This window comes from Tauraco erythrolophus, chromosome 10 (genome assembly GCF_009769465.1).
Source record: "Tauraco erythrolophus isolate bTauEry1 chromosome 10, bTauEry1.pri, whole genome shotgun sequence".
Classification (NCBI taxonomy): domain Eukaryota; kingdom Metazoa; phylum Chordata; class Aves; order Musophagiformes; family Musophagidae; genus Tauraco; species Tauraco erythrolophus.
This window is the reverse complement of record NC_141474.1, coordinates 25,147,346-25,172,807: the sequence shown is the minus strand read 5'-3', so window position 1 is coordinate 25,172,807 and position 25,462 is coordinate 25,147,346. Positions and strand designations below refer to the sequence as shown.

At 44.8% G+C, this 25,462-nt stretch overlaps 3 protein-coding genes across 6 annotated transcripts in view; 2 read left to right on the top strand and 1 right to left on the bottom strand.

Annotated features, from left to right (window-relative positions):
• The first annotated feature begins 4,548 nt into the window (after window positions 1-4,548).
• IPP (intracisternal A particle-promoted polypeptide) lies at window positions 4,549-11,778 on the top strand. Its single transcript, XM_086617623.1, has 8 exons — window positions 4,549-4,837; window positions 4,930-5,361; window positions 5,677-5,832; window positions 6,598-6,765; window positions 7,567-7,704; window positions 8,002-8,124; window positions 8,783-9,003; window positions 9,954-11,778. Exons 1-8 carry the CDS (start codon window positions 4,549-4,551, stop codon window positions 10,176-10,178), a joined length of 1,752 nt encoding a protein of 583 aa, XP_086473749.1. The 3' UTR covers window positions 10,179-11,778.
• Window positions 11,779-13,645: 1,867 nt separating this feature from the next.
• TMEM69 (transmembrane protein 69) lies at window positions 13,646-15,368 on the bottom strand. 2 transcript variants are annotated; one of them, XM_009981385.2, is made up of 2 exons: window positions 15,322-15,368; window positions 13,646-14,682 (listed from the first exon to the last, which is right to left on the bottom strand). In XM_009981385.2, the coding sequence occupies exons 1-2, from the start codon at window positions 15,364-15,366 to the stop codon at window positions 13,969-13,971; spliced, it is 759 nt and encodes a 252-aa protein (XP_009979687.1). In that variant the 5' UTR covers window positions 15,367-15,368; the 3' UTR covers window positions 13,646-13,968. The 2 variants fall into 2 exon arrangements, with proteins under 2 accessions (XP_009979687.1, XP_086473663.1); XM_086617537.1 differs by having other exon boundaries at window positions 13,646-14,676.
• A 1,397-nt stretch (window positions 15,369-16,765) lies between these two features.
• The window catches only part of GPBP1L1 (GC-rich promoter binding protein 1 like 1), a 34,782-nt gene continuing 26,085 nt past the window's right edge, over window positions 16,766-25,462 (top strand). For 2 of the 3 annotated variants that reach the window (XM_086617930.1, XM_086617931.1), the window contains exon 1: window positions 16,766-16,854. The gene's annotated coding sequence lies outside the window, so the exon portion shown is untranslated. Of the gene's footprint in view, window positions 16,855-19,669; window positions 19,787-25,462 lie in introns of those variants that run through there. The other variant, XM_086617932.1, reaches the window with a different exon arrangement.

The window sequence follows — 25,462 nt, the reverse complement described above, 5'->3', positions numbered from 1 at the left end:
CCTAGAGCACACAGCAGTAAAATATTGCCAGTGCTCCTGAAATCACAAGCCATTATCTGTGCATTACTCACTGGGAATGTCACATTCCCTCTGGAGCCTCTTGCAGCTCAGACGTGCTCCCCACTTTTGTTCCCTGCCAAATGGGTGCCCGGGTTATGGCTGGTCATTAGAGGGCATCACCCTGCTCAGCTGGACTCCAACACAGCCTGCTTCTCTGTACCTTTGGTGCAATGTGGGTACTCGGTAAAGTTTCTCAATATCCAGTTCAGGAATGCTAAACCCATCCGGACTGACAGCTCTGATATCACACAGTTACCTTAATGTCACCTTTACCTGAAGCCATATCACAGTGAAAGTAATAAAAATACTTAATTACAAATTCTAAAATAGACAAAAGAGTTCACAAAGGCTTCTAAAGACAAAAAGAAAAAAGAGACGAGAAGAGACGAGACGAGACGAGATGAGAAGAGAAGAGAAGAGAAGAGAAGAGAAGAGAAGAGAAGAGAAGAGAAGAGAAGAGGAGAGAAGAATCGTTCAGCATGGCACTTCAATGAGCTTTACAGTTTCCCTAGCCATTAGCAATTCAGCTGAGAAGCAGACAGAGCCATCACCACCTTGCTGTTAAGTTTTCACACAGCCCCGGTGTTCTGGGGCTGCCTGTGCAGAAAGACTAGCTTTGGGGACCCCTCTTGCTCTCCATCTTTGGGTCAATTCCAGTTGAGATCTCTAGGCTACACACACACACACATAATCATCAAGATTCATCAACCCTCGTAGGAATGAAGGTAATAGCTCTTGTGCCTGGCCCAAACCTGCCGAGAGAGTGTTCTCATGCCTGGCTTAAGTTTGGAAAACGCGTTATCTCACTGTGAAGCACAATGCCTTTACCCACTGAGATGGGAAACATTCAGACCCTGAAGGGAAGCCTCTCCATCCACTAAAGCTTATGTATCACATAAAAACGTAAGTTGACAACAGGTTTATGCAGGTACCTAGTTAGAATATAGTGCCTGCAGCTCATTAGAGGCTTTTGACTAAGTAGACAACATGATAACCATTCCCGTTGGGGTGATAATGGGTTAACCACCATTGTCTTTGAGAAATACCTTGGAAGTACTCAGGGAGCCTCTTCTCTCCTCCATGCTGCATGAGCGCTCCAGCAGGCTCTCTCATCTAACCCCTACTAGAGCCTGCAGACTCATGATGCAGCATGTAACAGCACTGCTCCACTAAACTGTGCATCAACAGAGACTGCTGATCTGCATCATTGCCTTGGGCACGCAGTGGCATGCAGGGTAAATGGGACACCTTGGCAAACAGCAGTCTTAACAGAGAGAAGGTGTCTTTGAGGTAAAAGAGATGTAGCTTAGTGCACTACAGGTACTTCTAGTCCTCATAAACTCTTGGTGGCTCTGTACTTGTGCAATTTAAGCTTCTCTGGAAGAAGTTTGTCTTCAAGGCCTTATGAAAGTTAGGGAAGTAGAGCAAAAATGGTGGTATCTTAACAGGATTTTGTGACCTGGACACCAAAACACAAAGTAATCTGCTTTCCATTTCGGGGAGGCTGTCCAACACCTCTCACCTGATAGGTCATGTGCACTAAAATACAAGTAGTAACTACAGCGGGCAATTAGTAACTAAAACAGCAACTGACTGTACCACTGAAAGATTTCAGCAGATGCCTTAGCACAGAGGACAAAGCGCAGAGAAGCACTGGAGTTTGGAACAGGAAGTGAAGACTTCATATCCACTGAAACTGGAAAAGGAATTTGACCTGCCACATTCTTGTTGATTTTCATGGAAAGTGGCTCCCTATCACAAAACATCCCGCGAGGTTTGTCATACCTACAAATAGTCAAGGTCTGAGTTTCACGTCTCCTCTGCAAGAGAGAAATTTGGCAGCCCAGCATGGTAAGGATACTGCTTGAATTTTAAGTCAAAATGATCCCCAAAGCTATAACAGACAGGCTTCTGACTAGAGGCAGAAAGGTAAAACTGCACTTCAAATCAATTCGTTTTCTTTCAGGGCTTTTTGAGACTAAAAGTCCTCCATCTTTATGGAGTTCAGGGAAAAAAAAAAAAAAGACGACTAGATTAGATCTAAGAAAAACCTTAGATCTAATGAAGATCTTTCTGTAACAGAGAACTACAACACCCACACATGCAACACCTTTTAGCCACCCATTTTTGTTGCATGTTCAAAGGTATCATCCTGTAGTAACAGTACCATCTGCAGGATTTGAGAGAGGGAGCACAGACACCTTACTCGGCTCAGCAGAACATCTTCCAGGCATCTGGAAAGGTTTTCCTGAGAAGCCTTCAGCCAGGGAAATCTGAGAGGCTGTGTGGCTCTGTGGTATAACACAGGTTGGACTGCAATGCTTCATAGTGCTCTGGCACGCCACAGGGGTTTTTCAGGAGAAAGCCTGAATAGCTTGTTTGTGAGATTCTTCTCATTGAGGGATTTTGGTACTGTGACAGCAGCAGTTCTGTGCAGGCATGAGCAGTGGGGCACATTGAGGAGCAGAGGGCATGCCTTTTTCGTCCCCCGTCCTATATGTCAGTCAGCACTCAGCTGGCTTACCGGCAAATACCATGTTAGGAACCTATTAAATTAAAATTGAAGACATTTTTAATTCCTTCACTGCAATGACTTGTCATTCTTGGTGTCGGTTAATCAAAAGGCTCCTCATTACGCAGTGCGATTTCACACTGTCGAATGTACTTTCAGACTTATTCCTGAAAGAAAATCTACGGCTTGTTTTGGGAGATGCATAATAGTATACAGGAGCATTAGCTCCACCTTGTACAGCTTCTATGCGATTACAGAAGAAACATGCTGAAGCAGTGCCCTCTTCTGGAAGTAGAACCATTCAACCACGTTAATACAGCGCAGGCCTTCGGGGCAAAATGAGCAGTCTCAGCAACGCTATTTTCTGTCTGTAAATTTGGCACTATGGCGTGAAATCCTAGCACTGGCCAAGTGTCTAACAGCTGACATCAGCGAGCGACCGAGCCACTGGCATTTAGGAGAATTCTAAGCCTTTTACTCACAGGCCACTTCCGATGAATAAAATGTCAGTGCGAGAAGGGTCTGGTTTCTTTTACTGATGCCTCAATGAAAGAAAAATCTCAATGCGTTTAGTAGTCTAGCTTAAAATTTATACCAAGTTATATCAGCATGCATCCATCTGTGTGTGCTTGCAGAAACCTTATTTTTCTATCTGGATCTGCATTTTCTATGGGTATTTTTTTTAAGACGGGCTTGAAAGGTAGTTTTACCACTCTACAGTCAAGAATGAAATGCTGATGAATGGAGAAACCAACAGTCCCCAGAGAGTATTATGATTCAGATTCCTTCTAGAAGTACATTTAGAAGTTATTACAACAAAACGCAGAGTCATGAGAAAAGCCTGAGGGGCCACGACCATTGTAACTGTAAGCAGACATGTTTTTCTTTCCTAGTCTCACAGTAAATAGATATGGAAGCGTTCCAAGAGGCACTCTGATTGCTTTTTGCTTTGGCTGCACATCATGTTGCTGGAACAGCTGTGAAAAACTCAGGAGGGATGCTTTTCTCTCAGAATCAGTGCCAGCTCTGCCAGACTCAGTGACTATGGGCGTGTGACTCGGTACCCATCCCTCAGTCAGTGCTCAGGCATGCAGTGACTCAGTGAGTTACACAAAGACGGAGGCATGCTCTGCCTCAGGATCAGTGGCTGACCCCAGTGGCTCGCATGGTACCGCCACAGGGCGCTGTGATGAAACATCCACGCTGGAATGAAGAGGAAGGCCCAAACATGGCATGACACTATAGACAAAGGCGGCGCCTGGGCTGGCTCTGCCTCGGGTCAGTGATGGCTCTGATGCCACAGTGCTGAGCTAAGGACAGGCAGCTGCCCTCGCCTCCCATCTCTGGGGTTCCTCTAGGCAGGTGGTAGCTGTGAGTTCTCCCCAACACTGCCACGTTTCTCTCTCACGATCACAGACTGAGGTGGCCAGGAATCCAGTTTGCATGCCTGAGGCGAGTATGACTGAGGGGCAGAGATTGTGAAGGCAGTGCCCAAGGTGACGTTTGTCATTCACCGGTTACCTCGGCAGCAGGCTCAGCGAGCACGGTGGACCAGCTTTAACCACTGACGAGAAAGCTCCTCACAGAGCAGGCAGAGCGCTCCTGGTGCGGTGACCAGAGGTGCCCGTCGGGGTGAGCAGGCTCCACAGGGCCCAGCGACCGGCCGAGAACACAAGGGGTCAGACAGACACACCACAACCAGGACAGGTTCGCTTCCTACTCCCTCTGAGGAACAAGAGTACCGAGCACAGGGGACACCTCAGCAGCCCCCGTTTTACGAAGCCCGCCAAGGCCAAACGCAGCCGCCTCAGCAGGCTCAGCGCGCCCCGCCGCCACGACCCGCCCGAAACGCGCCCCCTCCGCGCATGCGCCGAAGGCAGGCAGCGCCCCGCGCGAGCCGGTGCGCATGCGCAAGCGCCGCGCCTCCCGGCGGCGGGGGATGGGGCGGGGTCAGGTGGCGCCGGCTCGGGGCAGCCATGGCGTGCGCGGCGGCCGCCAAGGGCAGCGGCAGCTCCTTCTCCGACCGGCACGCCCGCCTGCTCTTGGCCCAGATCAACCGGCTGCGGGCCGCGCAGAGCTTCTGTGACGTGCGGCTGGAGGTGGGCCCGGAGGAGTTCGCCGTGCACCGCCTGGTGCTGGCGGCCAGTAGCCCCTACTTCGCGGCGCTCTTCGCGGGCGGCATGAAGGAGTCCGGCCGGGATGTGGTGCGGATCGCGGGCGTCGAGGCGGGCACTTTTCACACGCTGCTCGACTTCATCTACACAGGTGAGGGCTGGCGGGGGGGCGGCGGGGCGGCGGCTGCCCGCCCGCCGGGCGCAGCCTCGAGCGGGGCCCCGCTGTCGTGTGCGTGCCCGCAGGGGTGGTGAGCATCGGGGAGCACAACGTGCAGGAGCTGATCGTCGCCGCCGACATGCTGCAGCTCACCGAGGTGGTGGAGCTCTGCTGCGAGTTCCTGAAGGGACAGGTCGACCCGCTGAACTGCATCGGCCTCTTCCAGTTCTCCGAGCAGATCGCCTGTCACGACTTGATGGAGTTCACCGAGAGCTACATCCACGCGCACTTCCTGGAGGTGCAGAGCGGCGAGGAGTTCCTGGCGCTGACGAAAGAGCAGCTGATTAAGATCTTGCGAAGCGAGGACCTAAGCATCGAGGACGAGTACCAGGTTTTCACAGCGGCAATGCAATGGATTTTGAAGGATGTGGGAAAAAGAAAGAAATACGTTGTAGAAGTACTGGAGCCTGTTCGATTCCCTCTGCTGCCAGCACAAAGGCTACTAAAATACATAGAAAGTAAGTGAAAGAAGGGAAGAAGCAATATCGGATGTTTGGACTTGAGCAGACCATGTGTCGTTCAGAGTTACCGCATTTTGATGGACTGTTTTAAATTAATAGCATGATGATTGAAAACATTTACTCTATCCGAACAAATTCTACTTTTTAACAAATGAGCAATGCTTGCTTTAAAAATGTGGTTCTGAAAAAGTCTTATAAAAGTGGGAAATCTTGATTTGTCTGCTGTTTTAGGAGAAGCTAGTAACTTTTCTACAGCTGAGTTGCTGTCTGTAACTTTTCACTGTCTTTTTTTGTTCTGCTTATTTCCTTAAGGTATTCCAGATTTCAGCCTTCGGGTGGCCCTGCAAACTCTGTTGAAAGAATATTGTGAAGTCTGTAAATCTCCCAAAGAGAACAAGGTCAGCAGTTTTCTGCAAGCTTCTAAAGGTCGTCCCCGGAGGAAAGCCAGGAAGTACCTTTATGCAATAGGTTAGAATGTGGCTGTCTGAACCTTGTAAAACAAATTATGAAATAGTATCTCATATTATAGTACTGAGGGAGATACTGAATTGTTTTTTTTTAAATCAAAAGATATAAAAATAGCAAAATATTTTATCTGGCTGACTTACCATGTTAGCTGCTTTCTGCTTAGAATTGCACAGAGGAGCAGCGTTCACGTTTCATGTCATTATGACGTGGCTTTCAAGACCTAGATTTGCCTTTTAGCAGTTATTTGCCTTGGGTGGAAATCTGCAGATCAGCAGAGGATTTGCCCATGGTTCGCTGCTGGAATGGCGTGTGCAAATTCACTGCACTCCTTGTTCTTCTGAAGGCTGACGTTTTCTCTGTCCAGAACATTCTGGTTCATGTGACGGGTTACTTGAAATTGCAAGTTTTCGGCAAAGCTGCAGCTTTGTATTGGAAAGGAGTGCTTTTGTTTCATGCTGTGGGAAGTAACACCGACTTAAGATAGCAAAGACTGTTGGCCGGTCTTCGTGTCTTACTAAGAACAGGAATGGTAATATTTGTAGCGTTGTGGTGACGTGGTGAGCTCAGGCATAAGTTACATGACCCTCGAGGTGACTGTTCTTTCTTGTGTGCTGGAGAAACACTGCTAGTTGGAAAAGTCCAATTCCTACTAAAAGTGGCTTATGGCTGTTACTGTAATTTATTTGATGGCTTAGATATGTATCCCTTGCATGGGGATGAGCAGGAAGCTCTTACTCAGTCATGATCTTTCCGCTTACTTTCTAGGTGGGTACACCCGACTGCAAGGAGGGCGCTGGAGTGACAGTAGAGCCCTCAGCTGTGTGGAGCGATTTGACACCTTCAGCCACTACTGGACCACAGTGTCCTCTCTCCACCAGGCCCGGAGTGGGCTGGGTGTGGCTGTGGTGGGAGGAATGGTCTATGCTATTGGAGGTAACAGCTCAAATATGCTTTCTTTGTTACATGGGTACTAGACAACTCATGGATGGAGATTTTTTAACTACCTGTAAGTGGTTCTGAGGAACCCAGCAGTAGCTAATACAAGCTTTAGATATAATAATTTGGGTTCTTTGGCTCTCTACTCTCATTGCTTTCTGAATGCCTGTTTGAGCTCCTCTGTTGGCCATTTTTTACTAAACTGCTCTCCCCTCATGGTACAGCAACTCACAAGTAAGCATATGGACATGTGCAGATATACTAAGAGATGTTGGATATTCTGTGGACTTTGTGTACCATCACTACTAGCATTTCTTTTTGCACTTGTAGTCTAGCAGAAGCCCACAGCATAAAAGGCAGTAGTACAGTACAGACCACTTGTGGTCTGCCTACCTGGAAAGGCTTGTTACGTGTGTTTGCACAAGGATGTGATGAGTAGCTCTACCAGCCCATTAAAGAATGCATATATATACACTGTTTTTGTCACCACAGAATGCATTCTCTGGTCTTGAAAACCCTGTCAGTTGTGCTGTGGAGTAAAAAGTGTGTAGCACTGCAGTTGTTCATGCCTCTGGTGTTTTCAGTACTGTTTCAGGGAACCGTTGATCAAAGGGGTTCCTGGTGATGATTCAGTTCTGGGTGTAAACAATGCTTTTGCTACTTTGGCCATTCGGCTAGCTGAAAGGAAGATCTTGTATTCAAATGTTGTCTGTCCTAGAAGGAGTTGGAGAATGCTTCTATATCTGCAGAGCAAAACATTGCTTTTCCCCTGTCTCTCTTCTTGCTTTTACTATGCAGGTGAGAAGGACTCAATGATTTTTGACTGTACTGAATGTTATGATCCTGTTACTAAGCAGTGGACCACTGTGGCTTCCATGAACCATCCTCGTTGTGGACTGGGCGTGTGCACATGCTATGGTGCTATCTATGCCTTGGGTAAGTTAATTTTAAAGGTATTTATTCATGGAACTGGTAAATGGATTTGATCTTAAATATTACATCATGGTGTTGCAAATTTGCAAACATAAGTTTTGAAAAACAACTGCTTACATGAGCATTAACATACCAAATCTTTGTGGATTGGTTATTGTTCAGTTATAAATTATTTTCATTGTAGATTGCATGCTGGTTTCAGATATAGTCTATCCTGGAAGAGTGCACTGTATGTCTAAAAATACAGCTAACACACAGCTTCGTGCCATTAAATTCTTTCCTGTGTGCTGTCGTTTGCAGGAGGTTGCATTGGAGCAGAGATTGGCAACACAATTGAAAGATTTGATCCTGAAGAAAACAGTTGGGACGTGGTGGGAAGCATGCCTATGCCCCGTTACTGCTTTGGGTGTTGTGAAGTGCAAGGTGAATAGTGTTGAGTTTGTTGCAAGAGCCATTGGCTTTTGAAGTTTTATGTTTCAGTCATGAATTTTTACCTTTGGCTTGTACTGTTCTGTCAGTTGCACAAGCTTGTGCCTCCCTTACTTGTCCTTCTAGTACCATATTTTTAATTCTACAGAACTCAAAGACTATAAAGTTCTCTCTGTCTTCTGCCTCTAATCTCATGAAAACACTTTTTACGTGGCTGCCAGAATGGTTATCCAGCTGATATTTACCAGTTGATTGACCTTCATGGCATTGCTTTCCCGTATTTGGGTTTGTGTGTGTCTTTGTGACTATCTGAAGAGTTGCTACAGGTTATTTTAAGACTTGTCTAAAGACTTGGATCTATAAATGTGCTTATTAAGCATTTGATCCAGGCCTGGTCAGCAGTTGCAGCCTTCTGAATTCAGTCCCCTGCACTTAATTAATTAGTGCTTTCATCAGAGCTTCTAGTGCTTGAGCCTCAGTTGAAAGCTTTATGTATGCTACTAATGTATGCTACTACTGGACAAGTGGAGGACTTTTATCTGGCGTTCTTAACCATCTTAATGTTAAGCTGAAACTTGTGTAGTGACAAACATTTCCTGTCTTTCAAACGTTTGTATTATGAAATCTAATAGAGGAAAAACACTTTCTACAGGTTTGATTTATGTTGTTGGTGGTATCAGCCATGAAGGAGTAGAGCTACGTTCTGTTGAAGTCTATGACCCAATATCTAAACGTTGGTCTGAGCTTGCTCCAATGGGCACCCGAAGAGCATATCTTGGTGTAGCTGTTCTCAACGAGTGTATCTATGCTGTGGGAGGCTGGAACGAATCTCAGGATGCGCTTGCTACTGTAGAAAGATACTCCTTTGAAGAGGTATGATAGAGTCCCTTTCTTTCATAAATGTAGATTGCATCAACTTTGTGTAAGATGCTCTAGAGGTAGCCTGTTTCCTTTCTTTAAAAAAAAAAAAGTTGGGAATTCCATTTCCTTTTCACTACTGGCTGGTAATCTGAGTGAAACAAAGCTTCAGTGACCTCAGGGTCTGTCTGTTCTAACCGGTCTGTAGAATCTTGCTACTTGACTTAGTGGAGAGTTTACAAAGACTGTATGCATCCTTTTGGGCAACCGAAAGCTAACCAGTACTGATGATGCATTGATAGACTGTAGTTCGGTAAATACTTGTTAGGGTTGAGGTAGGGGGATAGATTTCCCCTCTACAATAGAATTATCAATAATCTGACTAGAGAGAAAAAACTCCCTGAAAAAGTAAGAGTTGCTCTTTGTTGTAAAAGTTGAGGATCTTTCTTCTGCATCGAAATGTAGTGTTGTTTCAACAAGACTAGAAAAATCACTTCGAACAATTAAGTTTATGAATAAGATAGGAAATTATTCTGTGTTTCTATGATGCTCTTTGGAACAGTAGCTAGTATTAAAAGCAGAACATAATCCAGTGCTCTATTCTGTTTTGCGTTTGGAATTGAATCTAGTTTTCCTTATTTCCCACCTCAAACTGTGTACCGTTCTCTACTTTGGAGACAGACTGCGTCTTGCAGTAACTGAAGAAAGGGAGGGAGGGTTGTTGTATGCCGACGGTATGTGATCTGTTCTTTAGCGACTAGCGTGATTTGGACCACTTCTGAAAGTGTCGTCATTTCAGTGTTGATGGTCCTCTTGACACTGTACACATACTATCTTTGAGACTGTGAAGGGTATCCATAGTGTTCTTTGTATATATGCTTCAGTCTTTAAGCTTTAAAAGTTACTTTTATCAGAATCAGGGCTTACTGTAAACCTACTTGTTGATCTTTTCACCTTCTCATTAGGAAAAGTGGGTTGAAGTTGCATCAATGAAGATACCAAGAGCTGGTGTCTGTGTTGTGGCTGTGAATGGATTTCTTTATGCTTCAGGAGGCCGAGCTCCCAGTCATGATTTTGCTGCTCCAGTAACCTCTGACTCTGTTGAAGTTTATAACCCTCATATGGACAGTTGGACTGAAATTGCCAACATGATCACCAGCCGCTGCGAAGGAGGTGTAGCTGTGCTGTAAAACACAAAGCAGAGAACTCATTCAAGGAATGAGTAGATCTGTCTCCTCAGGTGTCTGGTATCATTGGCCAGAAACCTCTACTAACACAGGAGCTTCAGTAGAGACAGTGGAAAATTAGATCAGAGGGCTTTTCCTGAGCAAAAGGAAATATTAAAACTCTTGCCCTTCAAAGTAAATTGACTTATCCAATATCTGTCTCAGGAAGTATTCTGTTAAGAGTAGGAATACCTCTGGATTAAGCTCACTGAAATAAATGGCGAATTTGCCCTGTAAAAATCTGAAGAAATCATTCCAGCACATTAGAGACATTAATCAGGTTGTTAACTCTCTCAGGTGCACCAAAGCTAGCATCTTTAGCTGGCTTCACAGTCTGGAAAGAGGCTACTACAGACAGCTAGAAGTTATCTGTAGATAAGAGCAGATGGGCTACTTGGCTAACACTAGTTGTCCTTTTCTGGTGGAAAACAAGGAAGAGAAGACAACATATGGGGAAGACTTGGTACCTCTACTTACGACCTTGATGCATACTCTTTGCTGCTGCTGGACATGATGGGCATTACATATGAATTGGATATTTACTTTCTGGCCACTCCTCTAACTTGGATGGTAAGTGGCTGAGAATTTCCTGTTCTGGAAGGTTATTCTCACAGTTCTAATAATACCATTCCACTTCAGCACAGGCTTGTCTTTTTGGCAGCATCAGTGATGAGAGTAGACCTCTTTTGTGTGTAAGCTCTGATGAATTTTAAATGGAAATGCTGTTCATAAGATTAGCTGTTCTGTTTAGGACTGCTCTTAGTATAAAAATATAGGGAAAGCCTTTTCCCCTGTGTTTATTTCCTTAGTTAAGTGTGTTTTTACCCTGTGTTACACATGCTGCGACATGGCACTGGAATACGTGCTCTCCTACAAGGTACGCACGTTCATCCTTACTGAACTTGTATCCTGCCTTTTCCAAATTTTGGCGGACGGAGCGTTTTGCAATAGAATTAGCTGCGTTCAGCATTAAAGTGATGATTTTAGTGTGTTTTGTCTTAAGGAGTTTGTATTTAGCTTGGATACGCTTAGTAGAATGATACTACTAGGGAGTTTGGAGTTATTTCTAGATCTGTTTGATTGACGTACTTGAAGTTGCTTTTTGCACAGCGTGATTACATTTTCTGCACAGCTGTGGATGATTCGGATGGCGTCTAAAATAAGGCTGCTTGAACTTTGATAAGACAGTGTTATTGCAGAACACAAAACCACAACTGGAATGTCACAAAACAGGAAGCCTGCACTGTGTAGACAAAAGAGCGTTTGTGCTGTCTAGGTCAATATCCTGTGTGTAACACATGAATAAAAGCCTCCGAGGTGAGTGGTGCAGGTACCTCATGGATCTCGGTCTTACGTTCTAACATATGGCTGGGAGATGGCCAGGCTAAAACATGCTGACGATAGAGCACTTGTTTCTCTGATCATTCTGTAATCTTGTGTGTGCTTTTACTTCAAAAGGATTTCTTAAGTGTGTGAACTAATGTTTGTTCTGTCTTTTTTTTTCTCCCAAGTTTAAGCTTGTTTTAAACAATTTTTCATAATAAAATACATTTTCAGAACTGACTGTGGAATGTTCTTGAATGGAGTGCTTTCCTATCATAACAAGTGGTATCACTGCTACTTTCATGTAATAGGTTGAGTTATGGGTTGTGGTTTTTTGTTTTTTTTCTACTTGAAATTCTGTTTCCCAGTAGGACAATAGGAAAAGAATGGTTATAAATGTTGACTATTTGAAAGGTGCAAGTAACACACTTCTGTAGTAAAATACTTATGTATTGCTCTTCTCAGTGTAAAATCACTCGGCCTTCTTGGAAGTCTGGCTGCCTTGCCAGCTCTCTGCAGCCCTCTTTGGGAATCAGATGATACGTAGTATTTCTTAGACTTTCTTCTTCACGTTTCAGGATCTCTCATGAACCATTTAAGAAACATTACATTAGCTTTATTTTATTAGTTTGGGAACTGTGAGTTCAATTCTGATCCCTACCTGTAAACTTTCTGGTTTAGTGGAGCTTGAGGGAGTCTGTTGTATGGAGTTACCTTCTCCAGTTTTTGTTAATTGATTCTATCATGTTTGAATAAGGCTTTGAAGTCAATTGATCATGGTCTGATACTCAACACCACTTTTCCTGAATCAAACCAAAGGCAGTGCTCTTCTCTGGACTCACCTTAAAAAAAAACCACCATGTCTAAAGAAGAAAGAATAAAACAACTGTTTTCATTTACAAACTCAATTTTACTTCCTTTATATTCAGAGAGCACTGACATATATCATCGTTTCAGAGGTATGATGCTGTTAATGCATAAAGGTTAACAAGTTACAAAAGTTAGAGGCTCATGTACATAGTTGCTGTTTCAGCAATATCGTACAAGATGACAGCTCTATCTTCAGGATAGGCAGGCTTCTTGGAGATGGTTCTTTGCAGAATGAACAGATAAATTTTAAGTGACAGCTTGTGCTTTATTCTGTATAGAACAACAACAAAGTACAGTGCTTTAAGAGAGCTATGAGAATTATCTAAATTGGTCCGTAAGAATGTGTGTGGATGTCACTTTTTCAGCTTTCTTCTTGCAAGTTACACTGTACTTAAAGAATACATAAGATAAAAAGCCTACAGTCAATATGCCCACCTACACTTTCATAGGTTTCTTGAGGTAGGTGAGGCTAGAAAAGAAAATCTATCAGAGTTAACATTGTGTCTTCTTCCCCTAAATGATGCATTAGGAAGACTTAAGTACAAAGAGAATATGCTCCTCCACTGTTTTCAGTAACTGGCCCATCATGGAGGGTCTGCAGGGTACAAGTCCATTTGTACCTGCCCTGGGTGCTCAAATAAAGAGTTTTGAGGAGGAAGAAGACAGAAACTACTTTCAATCCCATCATCTGATTCCCCTAGTGCCAGCAATCGAGTCCATGTGTCATATCATCGTTTGATAGTACTTTAATTTAGGAGTATGATGATCTCTATGGCAATGTGGCATGCAGCTTCCTTGGCCAGGGAGCCTTTAGTCCAAACAAAACTTAGGAACAGATGGCCCAGGTATGTTTATTTAAGTAAGCCTGAGTAGAAAGCTAACCTTCCCTCTCTTGCAGAGCCTTGTCGAGGATACAAAGTTTCCCTTTCTAGCTTTCCCCACTCCATCACAACAGCTGGATGACATATATTAGGTGAGTGCTGACCTTTGTTTGCCACTGCAAACAAACTTGCCTACCTGTTCTTACCTGACTAGCTCTTAATCAGACAGCACTCTCAGCATCTTCTCAGTTGAAAGAGTTTTATCTTTTTTGCATTGCTGCAACATAGGAATTGAACATGTATGTGCTTTTACAGAACCCTCTGCTGTTTCTTTAAACACTAAACTAGAATAACTGCTTTCACCTTGTCGCTGTTTATGACGATGCAGTTCTTCCCACCACAGAACATTATCACGCATTACAGTTAAACCAGATACTTTAATAATTCAGCATAGAGCAATCCATACTCATGTCATATGAATTTAAAACGGAGATTCAAATGACAGTAAGATCTCAAGAGTGATGCATTCTTCTGCAGATAAGGACAGACTCATACCTGCCTTGGAAGTCATCGGTGTTTACAATCCTTCCCTATTGAACTTGCCAAGTTGTTTACTGTGAGAATAAGCACCTTGATCACTGTCATCTTACAGCTTCTACGCACAAATAGGTCTTTATTTCCCCTGGAACTCAATACAAATACCTTATTGACAGATAAAAAGCTTTTTCCTCTTGATGTTATTATTTTGTGTTCTGCCATTTATTTCTGCTGTTACTTAGTGGCTCCTCCAAAAGAGCCTTCAACAGTGCAGTAGCTAACAGTGATAATACCATCACCACTGTTCCAGCTACCCTCAGTACTTTAAACCACCTAGGATACGTAGGGAGAAGAGAAACGTCATAATGTAGTGCTACCCCTAAGGCCATTACAAGCATTATTGCACTATTAGTGATATCTTTAAAAAGTAAAGCTTGCCAGGCAAGTAGAGGAGGAACTGTACTGTTAGCCAGGTTCAGCCAGTCTGGCTTGGCCGGGCTGTTTTCTGGGAGAGCAAACCCCCACCTCATTCCTCCTAGGAAAGAGACTGTTACAGCACCATACATAATCTGAGCAAACGCCAGCTCTGGGTAGTAGGTCCCTTGGATGGCCATTGACAGTGGCACAGAAACAAATGGAATTAGCCCTGCAAGGTTTAAGTAAAGGGCTGGCTTTGGAGAATCCTTTAGTGATTTCATGCCCGAGTCTTTGGTCTCAGATTCTTTGGGGGTTTTCTTCTTGAAGAAGGGGAGAGAGGTATGAAAAGCCTGGAGCTTGTTTGCATATACTGATGCTGGGCTGAGGCTTGGAGGTCTTGAGAGAAGACACGCACCTCTCTGCAGACAGAGGCCAAGAGAAGAGCAATTTGTCTTATTCTTTCCATACAGTAGTAGTCTGGAACCAGTTAACTTCTGGAGCTGCAATTATAAAACTTGTTCTGAACACGTTACAATGTAGACTACGGATCTACAGTTACCTCAACTACCTATGAAATATTGTAGCAAGTAGTTTTCCAAGTCAGGTCACATCACAGCTGCCCTTCCTCTCGGTTTTCAGGTGGTTTTAACTTAATTAATCTACCTGATGCAGCTTTCACAAGCTAGCTGATGAAGAGCAACTATGCTCTTCATAGTGAGGAAGCAAACCTTACTACTACAGAAGGTTTGTATATCCACCTATCCTTCCACCCACGCATGTATTCTTTAAGCATTTTTAAGTTAAGATATATCAGTCCTTTTCAGAGTAGAATATAAAATGATTACAGAAGTAGGTCACTCCAGAAACTAGGTACTATTCCCTCACCACTCTACCAAAAAGAGAGAGAGAAAAAAAAGACGTTTAGACAATAAAATTTTATTTTATAAAACAAATATCTTAGCTTTGGCTAAAAGCTGCTGTAGAAACTAGGAATTCTCTCAGAAAAGCGGAGTGATAAACGTGTGGCTACTCCAACTTCTAAGTCACCTTTTTTATTTTTTCCCCAATGCTCCAGTCATATCTTTTGCTGTTTTATTTTTAAAGAAACACCAACAGCCAAGAAGGCTTCAGAAACTTACTTTGAAAGGTGTGTAGAAGCAGCATCGTTGTGTGAGAGGAAACATACTTGCTGTATCAAGGCTCTAAAACAGAAAAATTCAGGAGAAGGTCTGAAACTGACGAATAGCTAAGTTTGTCCTATGTCCAATGTTAAGTCACAGTCTAGATTTATGCGAGACTCTTACAAATATACATTTAAAGGCAAATGTTTTATGTATTCCATCCTTACGTACTCACTACAGCATATTTTGTTTCAGGTAGCTGTATGAAGTTCTAAAATCGTAATAACTGTCACAAGAACAGTTTCTACTTAAAGAACCGAGTATCAGGAAATAGGTGATAGCTTCCCTTTTACGGATCATCTCCTTCTCATGGGCTACACGGCTGCACGCAGCTGATAAATGACCAGTCCCTTACACGTGGAAGAAACGATCCTTAACTACAAAGGAGTGAAACTTTACCACACCCCGAGCTGCAGGTGAGGTACCTGCAGGGGGGACAAAACTAACCAGGAAAGGCGAGCAGCGCACTGGTGGGCTTGACTCCTCAGTTCACGGTCCTGCTACTGGGGGAAGGGGGGTTGATCCCCGCACCCAAAGCCCCAGCCCGGAGGGAAAGGGGAGAGGAGCAGGTCCCACTGGGCCGAGGCACTCACCCCAGGCTGGAACGGAGGAGCCGCGCTGCCGACCGGGGAACGCCGGGGGCCCTGCAGCCGGCCGGGCGCGGCCTAGACCCGTCACTAGGCCCCGACCACGGCCCCCAGCCTCCTCGCTGAAGTGGCTTCCGGTGCCCCAGGAAGCGCTCCGCCGGGGCCCGGTGCTCAGCGGTGCAAGTCCGGGCGGGAAGAGGCGTGACCCGCCTTGTTCCGCGGGGCCGGGGAGGGCCCGGGCGTGCACGGCACCTCCCGAAGCCGGCGGTGCCGGTCCCTGGCGCGCGTGAGACGAGGGACAGCGGGGCCGAAAAGCCGCGCTCCTTCCCCCGCCGCTGCGGCAGCCTCTCTCGCTCCCAGCGCGAGGGGCAGCGTCGGGCCGGCAGAGCGGCGACCGAGCACCGGCGGCGACAAGCCGCTGCTGCCCCCGGGGTTGCCGTGTCCGGCGGGGGAGGCTGCCGCCTCTTTCCCGGCTCCAGTATCTCCGCAGCAGCCGGTCCTCGCTCACGCAGAGAGGCGGGCTGGGCTCGGACTACAAATCCCAGTGTGCCCCGCGGCGCAGCACCCGGCCGGTCGGTGCGGCGGGAGGACGCAAGGCCTTCTGGGACGCGTAGTCTCAAGTGACGCCCGACAAGGCGGCGAGGGTGGTGCGTGCTGCCACTCTGATTGGTGGGGCGGGGGGCGCGCGCGCACCCCTCTCCCTGTCCGGGGCGGGAGCGGGGAGCGCTCCGCGTGGCCGCCGGCGGCGCGGGGGGGCGTGCCCCTTCCGCCTCCTCCGCCCCGCCCCGCGCGCTCGCAGACCCCGCCCCCTCCGGCCCCCGGCCGGGCAGGGCCGGGCAGCCATTTTGGGCAGAGCTTTGTTATGGTTCTGGGGCCGCAGGAGGCAGCGAGAGGGGCCTGGCCGGTGAGTGCGGTTCCCACACCCCTCCTCCCGGCGTCCCGCCGCGTTTCCCCGCGCGGCCCCGCCGTCCGCCACTCCGGGGCTCGGCCCGCCGTCCCTCGCTAGCTCTGAGGCCTCGGAGCGGCCCGGGATCGGCCTCCCGCCAGGCCGGGACCCCGCTGGCGGCGGCGGCGGGGGGCGGTGCGGCCGCCGGGGGGGGGTCCCTCAGCCCGCAGCCTTGCCGTGCGCCCACCCCCGCCCCTCAGCCGCGGTGGGCCCGCGAGAAGCCCTCTCTCGAAGGCGGCGGCGAGGGGTTCCCTGCGGGGCAGGGCCGCCGGGCCGGGCCGGCCCGGGGAGGGCGGTTGGGGCCGAGGCTCCGCGTTTATTGTTTCCTGCTGAGCCGGAAAGTTCCTGGCGCTTGACACTGCCCGGGCGCTGCGGCGGCCGCCTGGGCTATCGCCCGGAGTTGAGCCTTGTCTTGTCATCAGGCCGGCCGGTCGCGTGCGGGGGGGGGAGCGGGGGGAGGACGGGCCGGAACGCCGCGTTCCGCCGGGGTGAAGTCCCCGGGGGACCGGGCCGGGCGCGGGGCTTCCTGCGCGGCGGCCCGGGGCGGACGGGGCGCCCGTGGCAGAGGCGATTCCGCTGCCATCTGTTTTGATGGCGAGCTGGAAGCGAAAGCGGGTGAGCCCTGCTGGCTCGGGCCGTTTCCCTTCGCCTCCATGGGGTTTACGGCCGCTCTTTCCGGCAGCCCCCGGCGGGAGGGGGCGGTCGGCGCCGAGCAGTGACACGTGTGCTGCGGGCAGCCGGGCCCCAGCTTCCCCGGTCCGCCGCCAGCCCCTCGGCCGGCCTGGGCGGGGGCCGGGGCAAACGGAGCCTGGGAAACTTGTCAGGTGCCACTCGTTATCTGTTCACGTAAAAACAGCGCCTGGCGTCAGCGGGAGGTGGCTTTTCCCGTCGCGAAAGTTATTTTTTCTGTGTGTCCGGTGTGTTTTATGCTTTGTTGGCCTGAGGTCTTGCGTGGTTTAACTTAAACGGCTGTGACTGGGCTTGAGCAAAACAGCCGTGTTCACACCTAGCGTTTCAAAGATGCGTTGAGGCCTCGAATTGAATTCGTTTTAGTAATGAGCTGTTTTGGAACGATTTTAGAGCAGGTAGTGGGTGTCTGCACAAGTATTGAGTTTTTTAAACAGCTTTAGAGGAGCAGTCGCTATTTAAATCCTTGTAAGTAATGGTAAAATCGTTTAAGAGCATTGCTTAAAAATCTTTTTATATTACCATGACCAGGTAAGTCAGCCTTCCTTTCCCCGCCCCCGAGGTCTGAGTGACACAAGTGTTAGTAATGTTGATAATACTCTGAAATGTTGCAAGAGTGAAGTATAGAAACAGCAAAGGGGGATATGGAGATGAGAAAACAGCTGAGATAATAGAAGAGCCATCAAAGCTGAGTTTACTGTAGAGTTGACATTGCTTCTATAAAAATGTTAGGTGGTTGTGAAAAAAGCTTATGCAAATGTTACTTCATGAATGAATATGGATGGTATTTCAGTGAGAGGATCCCCATGCTCATCCATTTGGAGACTGATATTTCAAACTTACAGTCTCTGACTCAGGAAGCAAACAGGTGTAGAGCAGTGGTAGTAAGAAATAAAATCAGCAGGTTTAAGATTTGAGAGGAGCAGTTTTTCCTCTTGCATTCTTTCTGATCATATCTGCAGAAAAGTACCTTACGAAGAACTTCCTGAAGCTTCGTATTTAGAATAGAAAAGCTTCAGGTGATACTTCCCTTTTTTTTTTTTCCACAGTTATTTGTAGGGAAGTGCAGCCTCTACATTTTATATTTATTTGGTTTGTAGTCTTAATCCTATATGACACAGAAGTTTCCATTGCAGATATCATACTAGGACTTAAAGCAAAAATATGCCAGGAACAGATGGCATTTAAAAAAAAAAAAAAAAAGTCCTGTTTTTTCTGTAGATGTCTCTGAAATAAGAGAAGCAAAATGCAGATGTGATACGTTATAAATCAAGTAGAAGTGCACGCTTTCTGAATTGTTAGGAAAAATACTTTATTTTGAGAACATCTTGCAGAACCATGGTCACCTTATCTCATAGATGTGACTGCTTTGTATGTGGTGTTACTCCCTCTTGAAATCCTGTTTTAAACTAGAAAATTAAGTCACTACAGAAAAATAATCTTCAGTGACATTTTCATGAAATATAAAATGTGTTTCAAGAGCTGTGGGATACTTTTTTAATACAGAAAAATACTGTGGTTTGATCTCTGAATTTCTTCAGGAGTGTGGGGTGTCAGATAATGTTCTTGTCTTAACTAAGGGAACAAAAACTATTGGCTCAAGAGTTAAAGTTGCTCTTTTAATTTCAGTGTTATAAGATGCTTGAAGTTAGTTGTGTAGCTGCTGAATTGACTCAGTTGTGAAGTGTACTTCAAGGCGTGCTTTATTCGTTTGTATGAACAGACTGGAAAAGGGCTGGCTGCATTCAGTAGAGCTGAAAGATAAAGCATGTCTCTCCAGTAAAGTGCTGGCGTCTTTTACATGGATACCACTTTTTCTTGCAGCTTTGGAAAAACACAACCATGAGATGACTGTTGTTCTAACTTGTACAGGGAGAGGTCATCGTTACTGAATTTTGCAGCTGGTGAGGTAGTATGTATACCAGGAAGTTTGTTTGGGATTTTTAAGTTTTATGTTAATTTATTTGTAGAGGTAGGAGTAGTTTAGATTTTGTTCTGCTGACACAGCAATACTTATAGACATTTTACTTACATGGCGACCAGGATACCAGCTGAGTTGTATGTGGCTTTCGTTTCAATAAGAATAATCTAAGTGTATGTTCTCTTTACTTGTCAGATTTGATGAAAAGCAGTGAAGTTGGCAGAAGCATAGTCCTGCTTAGAGTACTTCATGAATGCCAGGATGTTGTTTAACTTGCGTTCTGTAAGTTAATATGTTCCTGTGAAAATGTGCCAAACTTTAATGGGTTACTGTATGGTCAGAAGATAAATTTACATTTTGGGGAGTGGATTTAGGTAGAGATTGATAGTGGCTAAGTATCCACCGCCCCATAAATACATGTGCGAGCACTGCGCAGACCTAAAAATTCTAGGTTAGCCCAGGGCATTAGCATGACAGTAAGTGGGCAGGGAAGCATATTGGTTAAATTAATCATACATATTGGCGATCAGGCTGTATCACTCCAAACTGGAATTTCTTGATTAAAGTCTGCTTAACTATTTCAGTTTGTGCCTTCTCTAGCTGGTCTTCAAAACTATCAGAAGAAGAATTTTAACACTTTATGCTTCTTAGACCTTCCTGTAATTAAACAGCAAAAAGACCTTGCAAAGTGTCGGTGCATGCAGTTCCGTAGAATGACTAATCTGAAATAGTTGCACTTCCAAGGTCTGCCTTAACAAAAATCCTTTGAACCAGTGCATCCAAACATAACCGAGGTTTTCTGCAATAAATGATACTCAGAAGCAAATATTTTGCAGTGTATGACCTTGTGCCTCCAGGGCTCATGTACACTAGAGGGTTCACCAGGAGCTACTGAAGTTCTAGAATTTACAGTCATTCTAGCAAAAATGCCAATTTTTTTTTCTTTTTTTCCTTCCTCCTTGAATCTTGTGATCGCTTCCGGTTCAGTGTTTTCATAGTCTTATCCTCCACTCTGGAAGGAGCATCACAGCTTCATGGTGTGATGTTGGTGGCTCTTAATAAGCAGAGGGGTGTGTGTATATGATGTTGTCTAAATGCTTGTCCTTGGGTTTAGGAATCTCCTTTTTCCAGTACAGGAAGAAATGAAGAATTTTAAATTAATTTCCCTTGGAACAGTTTTATTTTTAGCATCTGTTCTAGGTTCAGGTAGAAAGTAAGTGTCAGGGTGGACAGTGGTATGGCAAGAATGACTGGCAGTGGGGATGGAGGTTTAGGGTGGCAAGGACTGCTTTCCTGGGTATCTGTGGGACCCTCATAGCATAGTTGCAACATACAGAGCACGTAGCAATGATCGTCACTCTCTTGGAATTTTGTCATCTTCATTGTTTGATGAACAGTTAACTTGTAAATGAAGGACTGAGTCTGCCATGGAGGTAAATGGGATTGTTGGTATTCACAAAGTTGCTGGTGAATTTGTATGTTAAAGATTACAACAGGTCTCCAGCCTTTCAGCAGAAAGGAGTGTTTTGCCATTGTGTTCCAATGTGTCATCCATCATCAAGGGATTAATCAGAATTCACATGAGATGATCTGAAAAGACCTTTGATGCTAATCTTAAAAAAAACTCTGCAAGGAAACTCTCTCACCCTGAAAATGTTGAATATGTTATGATCTTGTCTGTTACTTTGGGAAATGTGTCTTTCCTCTACTTTGAACTCTGGTTAAAGCAGAGAAACAGGTTAATAACGACTGTAATGTCTTCAGGTCAGCTGGGCCTTATGGAATGTGTCCTACAGTACTTAGGGAACTGAGAGCCTGCCTTAGGGAACTGGGGGTCGGAAAAGTTCCAGAATACTGAGAAGTGTTGAGGAGCACTTCTCCTCACAACATCTACAATGATGCAGGACTTGGCTATATTGAAGGGAAGAGTGTTCACATCAGGGAGCCTGTCCTGGATCTCATACTCTTTGGTGTTTTCACTTTACATTGAAATAATATTCTTAGTGAACACAGATAATATGATCTTGACAAATTTAAGAAACGGTCTGAAATCAATAGCATTGATTTCAGCCATTTTGGTGTAGATGGGTTTAGATTCCTGTGTTTAGGAATATTACCTGATGCAGAAAAGTAACAGCTGGCTAGGCAGCAGTTCCGTGGGAGTATCTAGGGGCTGTAGTGGTTCCTGAATTATCGTGAGTCAGCAGCATCAGTGTCATGAAAATTCACTTGTCATACTGGAACATATAAAAGAGCATTGTGAAGAAGGTAATGAAGCAGTTTTTCCGTTCTGCTGAAGAGTGGTAGGTCTTCAGCTGAAAGTATCTCATTCAGTTTTTGATACTATTATACTTTGGGAAAGTTATGGCTGGGTAACAAGATCTGTAAAGAAGATAAGAAAGTCTGTAAAAGAGAGAACCCCTGAATGACGATTGGGAGGAAAAAAAAATGGATTGTTTAGCTCTGGAATGGTTTTATACAACTTATGCTTCATCAGACATGATCAGGTAATCTATAAAGCAGCTTAAAAAAGTTAACCTGCAGGTATAACTGGGAGCCAGCTCTGACATCCTGTCACTGCCTGCAAGCTGTCATGCTTGGTAGGCGGATCACATCGATTTTCTCATCATCAGTGCTTTGAACTTAAAAACTTGCAGCTTCAACAGTAAAATTGGAGAGGTTGGGGGATGATTGTTTGTTTTTTAAAAACATGACTATATTTGATCCCAGAATATGTTATTACTACATCCTTTTTCTGCTGCCAAACAGTGCTAGGATGCAGGGTGGTCTATAGGACTTCCTCCCTGACACCCTTCACCCCTCCAAGAAAAAAGAAAAAAAAAAACCACAAACCCTACCACCTGCTAAGGTTGCCTTTCAGTCACAGAATACTGAAGTTCTGGTCTGCAGAAAAGATGTCTTCAGAGGTGTCTGCAGAGAGAGGTTAGCTTGCCGTATCCATCGTGAATAAAACAAGTAGTTATGGGTTAAAATCGCAGCAGAATATGTTTAGGTGAGGCATTAGGTGCGGGGACAGGCTTTCAAGCCATAAGAATAACCAAACCAGATTGTAGAGATACGCTGGAGAATGATGGTATGCTAATCTCTTGATTTACAGATCCCAAAAAAATAGTCCAGTGAAGGTGTGAATAGCTGTGTAATGAATTCCAGTCTGCTGATAAACTCATTTTTCTGATACTTTTTGAGACATCTTAGGATTAATTTTTGGACTCTGCAGCCTGAAGATCACTGTACAAATTGGTGGAGGGGGATGTTGCTTATTTTGTTTTCAAAGACATCTGATGGGAGAAGGTAGAGCTAGTGTCTTTTAAATTATGAGCTATACAACCTCCAAAGATATTTTTTTTCCCTTCCAGATGTTTTCCTAGTGTTCCATAGTTTATTGTAGGACACTAGAATACAAGAATGACATGGTTTAACTCTTGGCCTGCGCAGTGTACCTGCAGAATAACAGCACAATAATTATCTGCAAGATCTAAAGATGAAGCTCAAACCAGCTGGACAACACCTTGTCCATATGGATACTTGTGCATAACTCCTTGCTTCATTTTATCTCCAAGAGTTTCACAGACTAGGTCATAGAGACAACTCCAGCAAACACTGTGAACATCCAAAGAGGACCTATCTGGCAGCTGCAGTAAATCATCAGATCACAGGATTAGGGATCACTTGTTCCTCTTTTTTCTTTTTTTTTTTCCTCTGAAGCAAGGACCAAACAAGTGGAATGTTTATTATTTGTGCAATTTATTTTATATGTATAGGACTTGTTTTAAACTAATTTGTCTTCAGTGACTTTTCTGCATTGATGTTTGATAATACTTTCTTAATTGGAGAAAGTGGTGAAAATTTTAAGCTAGTGGAATGAAAAACATAGTAGGCAATGTAAACTTTACAAACTGTAACACAGGTGGTGTACACATGCTGAAAAGTGCTGAGTGAACATGTCTTTGCTATGTCCTAGTCACAGACAAATAAATGTGGAGTTTCTTCATATTGTCTTGGTCTTGAGGTAAAATGGTTTGGAAATGATCCAAGAGGAGGGAGAGGCAGAGAGGGTAGGATTCGTCCCCCAGTCTTAGCCTGTTGTCTTGGACAAGAAGTACCTATAACTGGAATATACCACCCTTCCCAGTTTGTAGTACTGGTCTTGTAGGGCTGGGATAATGGTATCAAGGGGAAGAATTACTGAAATATTGTTTAGGAGAACTGTCACTTATTTCTGAACATCCTTTTCTGTTTATTTTGTTGACTCAATTCTCTTTCCTCTTTGCAAGTGACATGCCTTCTACTCTCTTATCCTTCATCTGGAATGCAGATCTGTACTTCCCTGTACTTGATTTATAGTCTCTCTTGCCTTGACACAAATATTTGATAAATAGTCTGGTTGTGTTTGGTGATGTTTTCCAAAGGAAACATGGTTTTCTCAGCTCCAAATGGAATATGTTTAAATGTAAAATGTTCTATAGTAGCAATAGTAAGCCTGGTAAAATACTGGGTTGTATAATACCTTTAGTGGGAAACACTCATCCCATTGTGTTTTTTTTTTGTTTAAAGTACTGGAGAACTACTTACTTCACTTCTGCTTAGGCTCTGTCTACATCTTGGGAAGACAGGTAGGCAGGAGGTATGTAGTATGCAGCAGGGATAAGCCAGTAATTACATATTTGCAATTCTTTCCTTATGATGGGGAACATTATCCTGGTGTATGCTGTTGAGCAGTAGAAGTGACTTTGTTCATTAAGGCTTTGAGCAGACCATACAGATAGGCCCTTCATTGCTATTTCACTCACTCTGTCATGAGGTTTTGGAGAGGACAGTGGTACCTTTAAAGGCAGCCATGATAAGGTGTTGTGCTTTGTAAGGTTCAGGGCAGAACAGAGCCTTATCTTGACCTCAGATACTTTCAAAAGGTCTGTAGATCAAAGTGCACTACAAAATAGATGTTTGATTTTGTTCCCTTTAAGAGCTAAAAAGACCTTTGGATTTGATTAAAATTAAGCAGAATACCTTCTCTAGATTTAAAGTACCTTATTTAATAAAATGCTAAAGCTGGTCAAAAGTTCAGAACTGTTTAAAATACATTTATTTATTTTGGATCGGTAGTGTCAACAGATACACTTATTTAATAGAGGTGTATACGATCCCTTGAACCTTACTCCCTGCACTAGGGCTGAACAGTGAGCAGGTTTTAATATTTCAGGTAAACACTGCAGTTCTCTGACATAAACAGTGCTAAAGACTGTTAAGGGACATTGGAGGGAAGCGCACTCTTAGCGGCCCAGGAGAGAGGCATGAGGGATGACAGTATTGCCAGTGGTTGTAGAGTATAAAACATCCATGAAAAATTGTTGGTAGGCATAATATCTAGACAATCTGTGCTGTTCCTGTTCTGTGCATATAAGGAGTTGAGCCTTTTAGATTTTACATGTTTAAAATGGTCCTATCTTGGTACTGGGGTAAACTTATCAAAACCCACTGGAACGGTTCAGTTGCAATGTGTCGCACTTGCTGGCTGAGGTTCAAAGCCTTAACATCTTACACGGGCTTCTATAACAGGTTCCCCAGGTACCACCTTTTCCAAACTGTGCTTTGGACTTTTGTGTTAAGTACAGCTTGGTCCCAAAGACAAGCTTGCTGGCTTTGGGGCCTGGAGTCTCCTCAGTGCACCCCATACTGTTGACCCAGTAGTGACGTGGTGGTAGTCTTGCTGGCAGGAACTTGAATCAGCTGGGGCTGGAAGGGCAGGCATCAGTCAATCAATAGCATTGTTAAAGCTGATGTTTTCTTATTTGATGGAGAATCTTTCCTACATTGCAGTCCTAGAAGTCACTTTTCTCTGGGATTTGGTTCTGTTTCTCTTGTATGCCCTTGTGTCTTTGATTGCTGTTAAGAAAGAAAAGAAAAAAAAAATCATCTCCTTACCTAGACCTTGCTGCA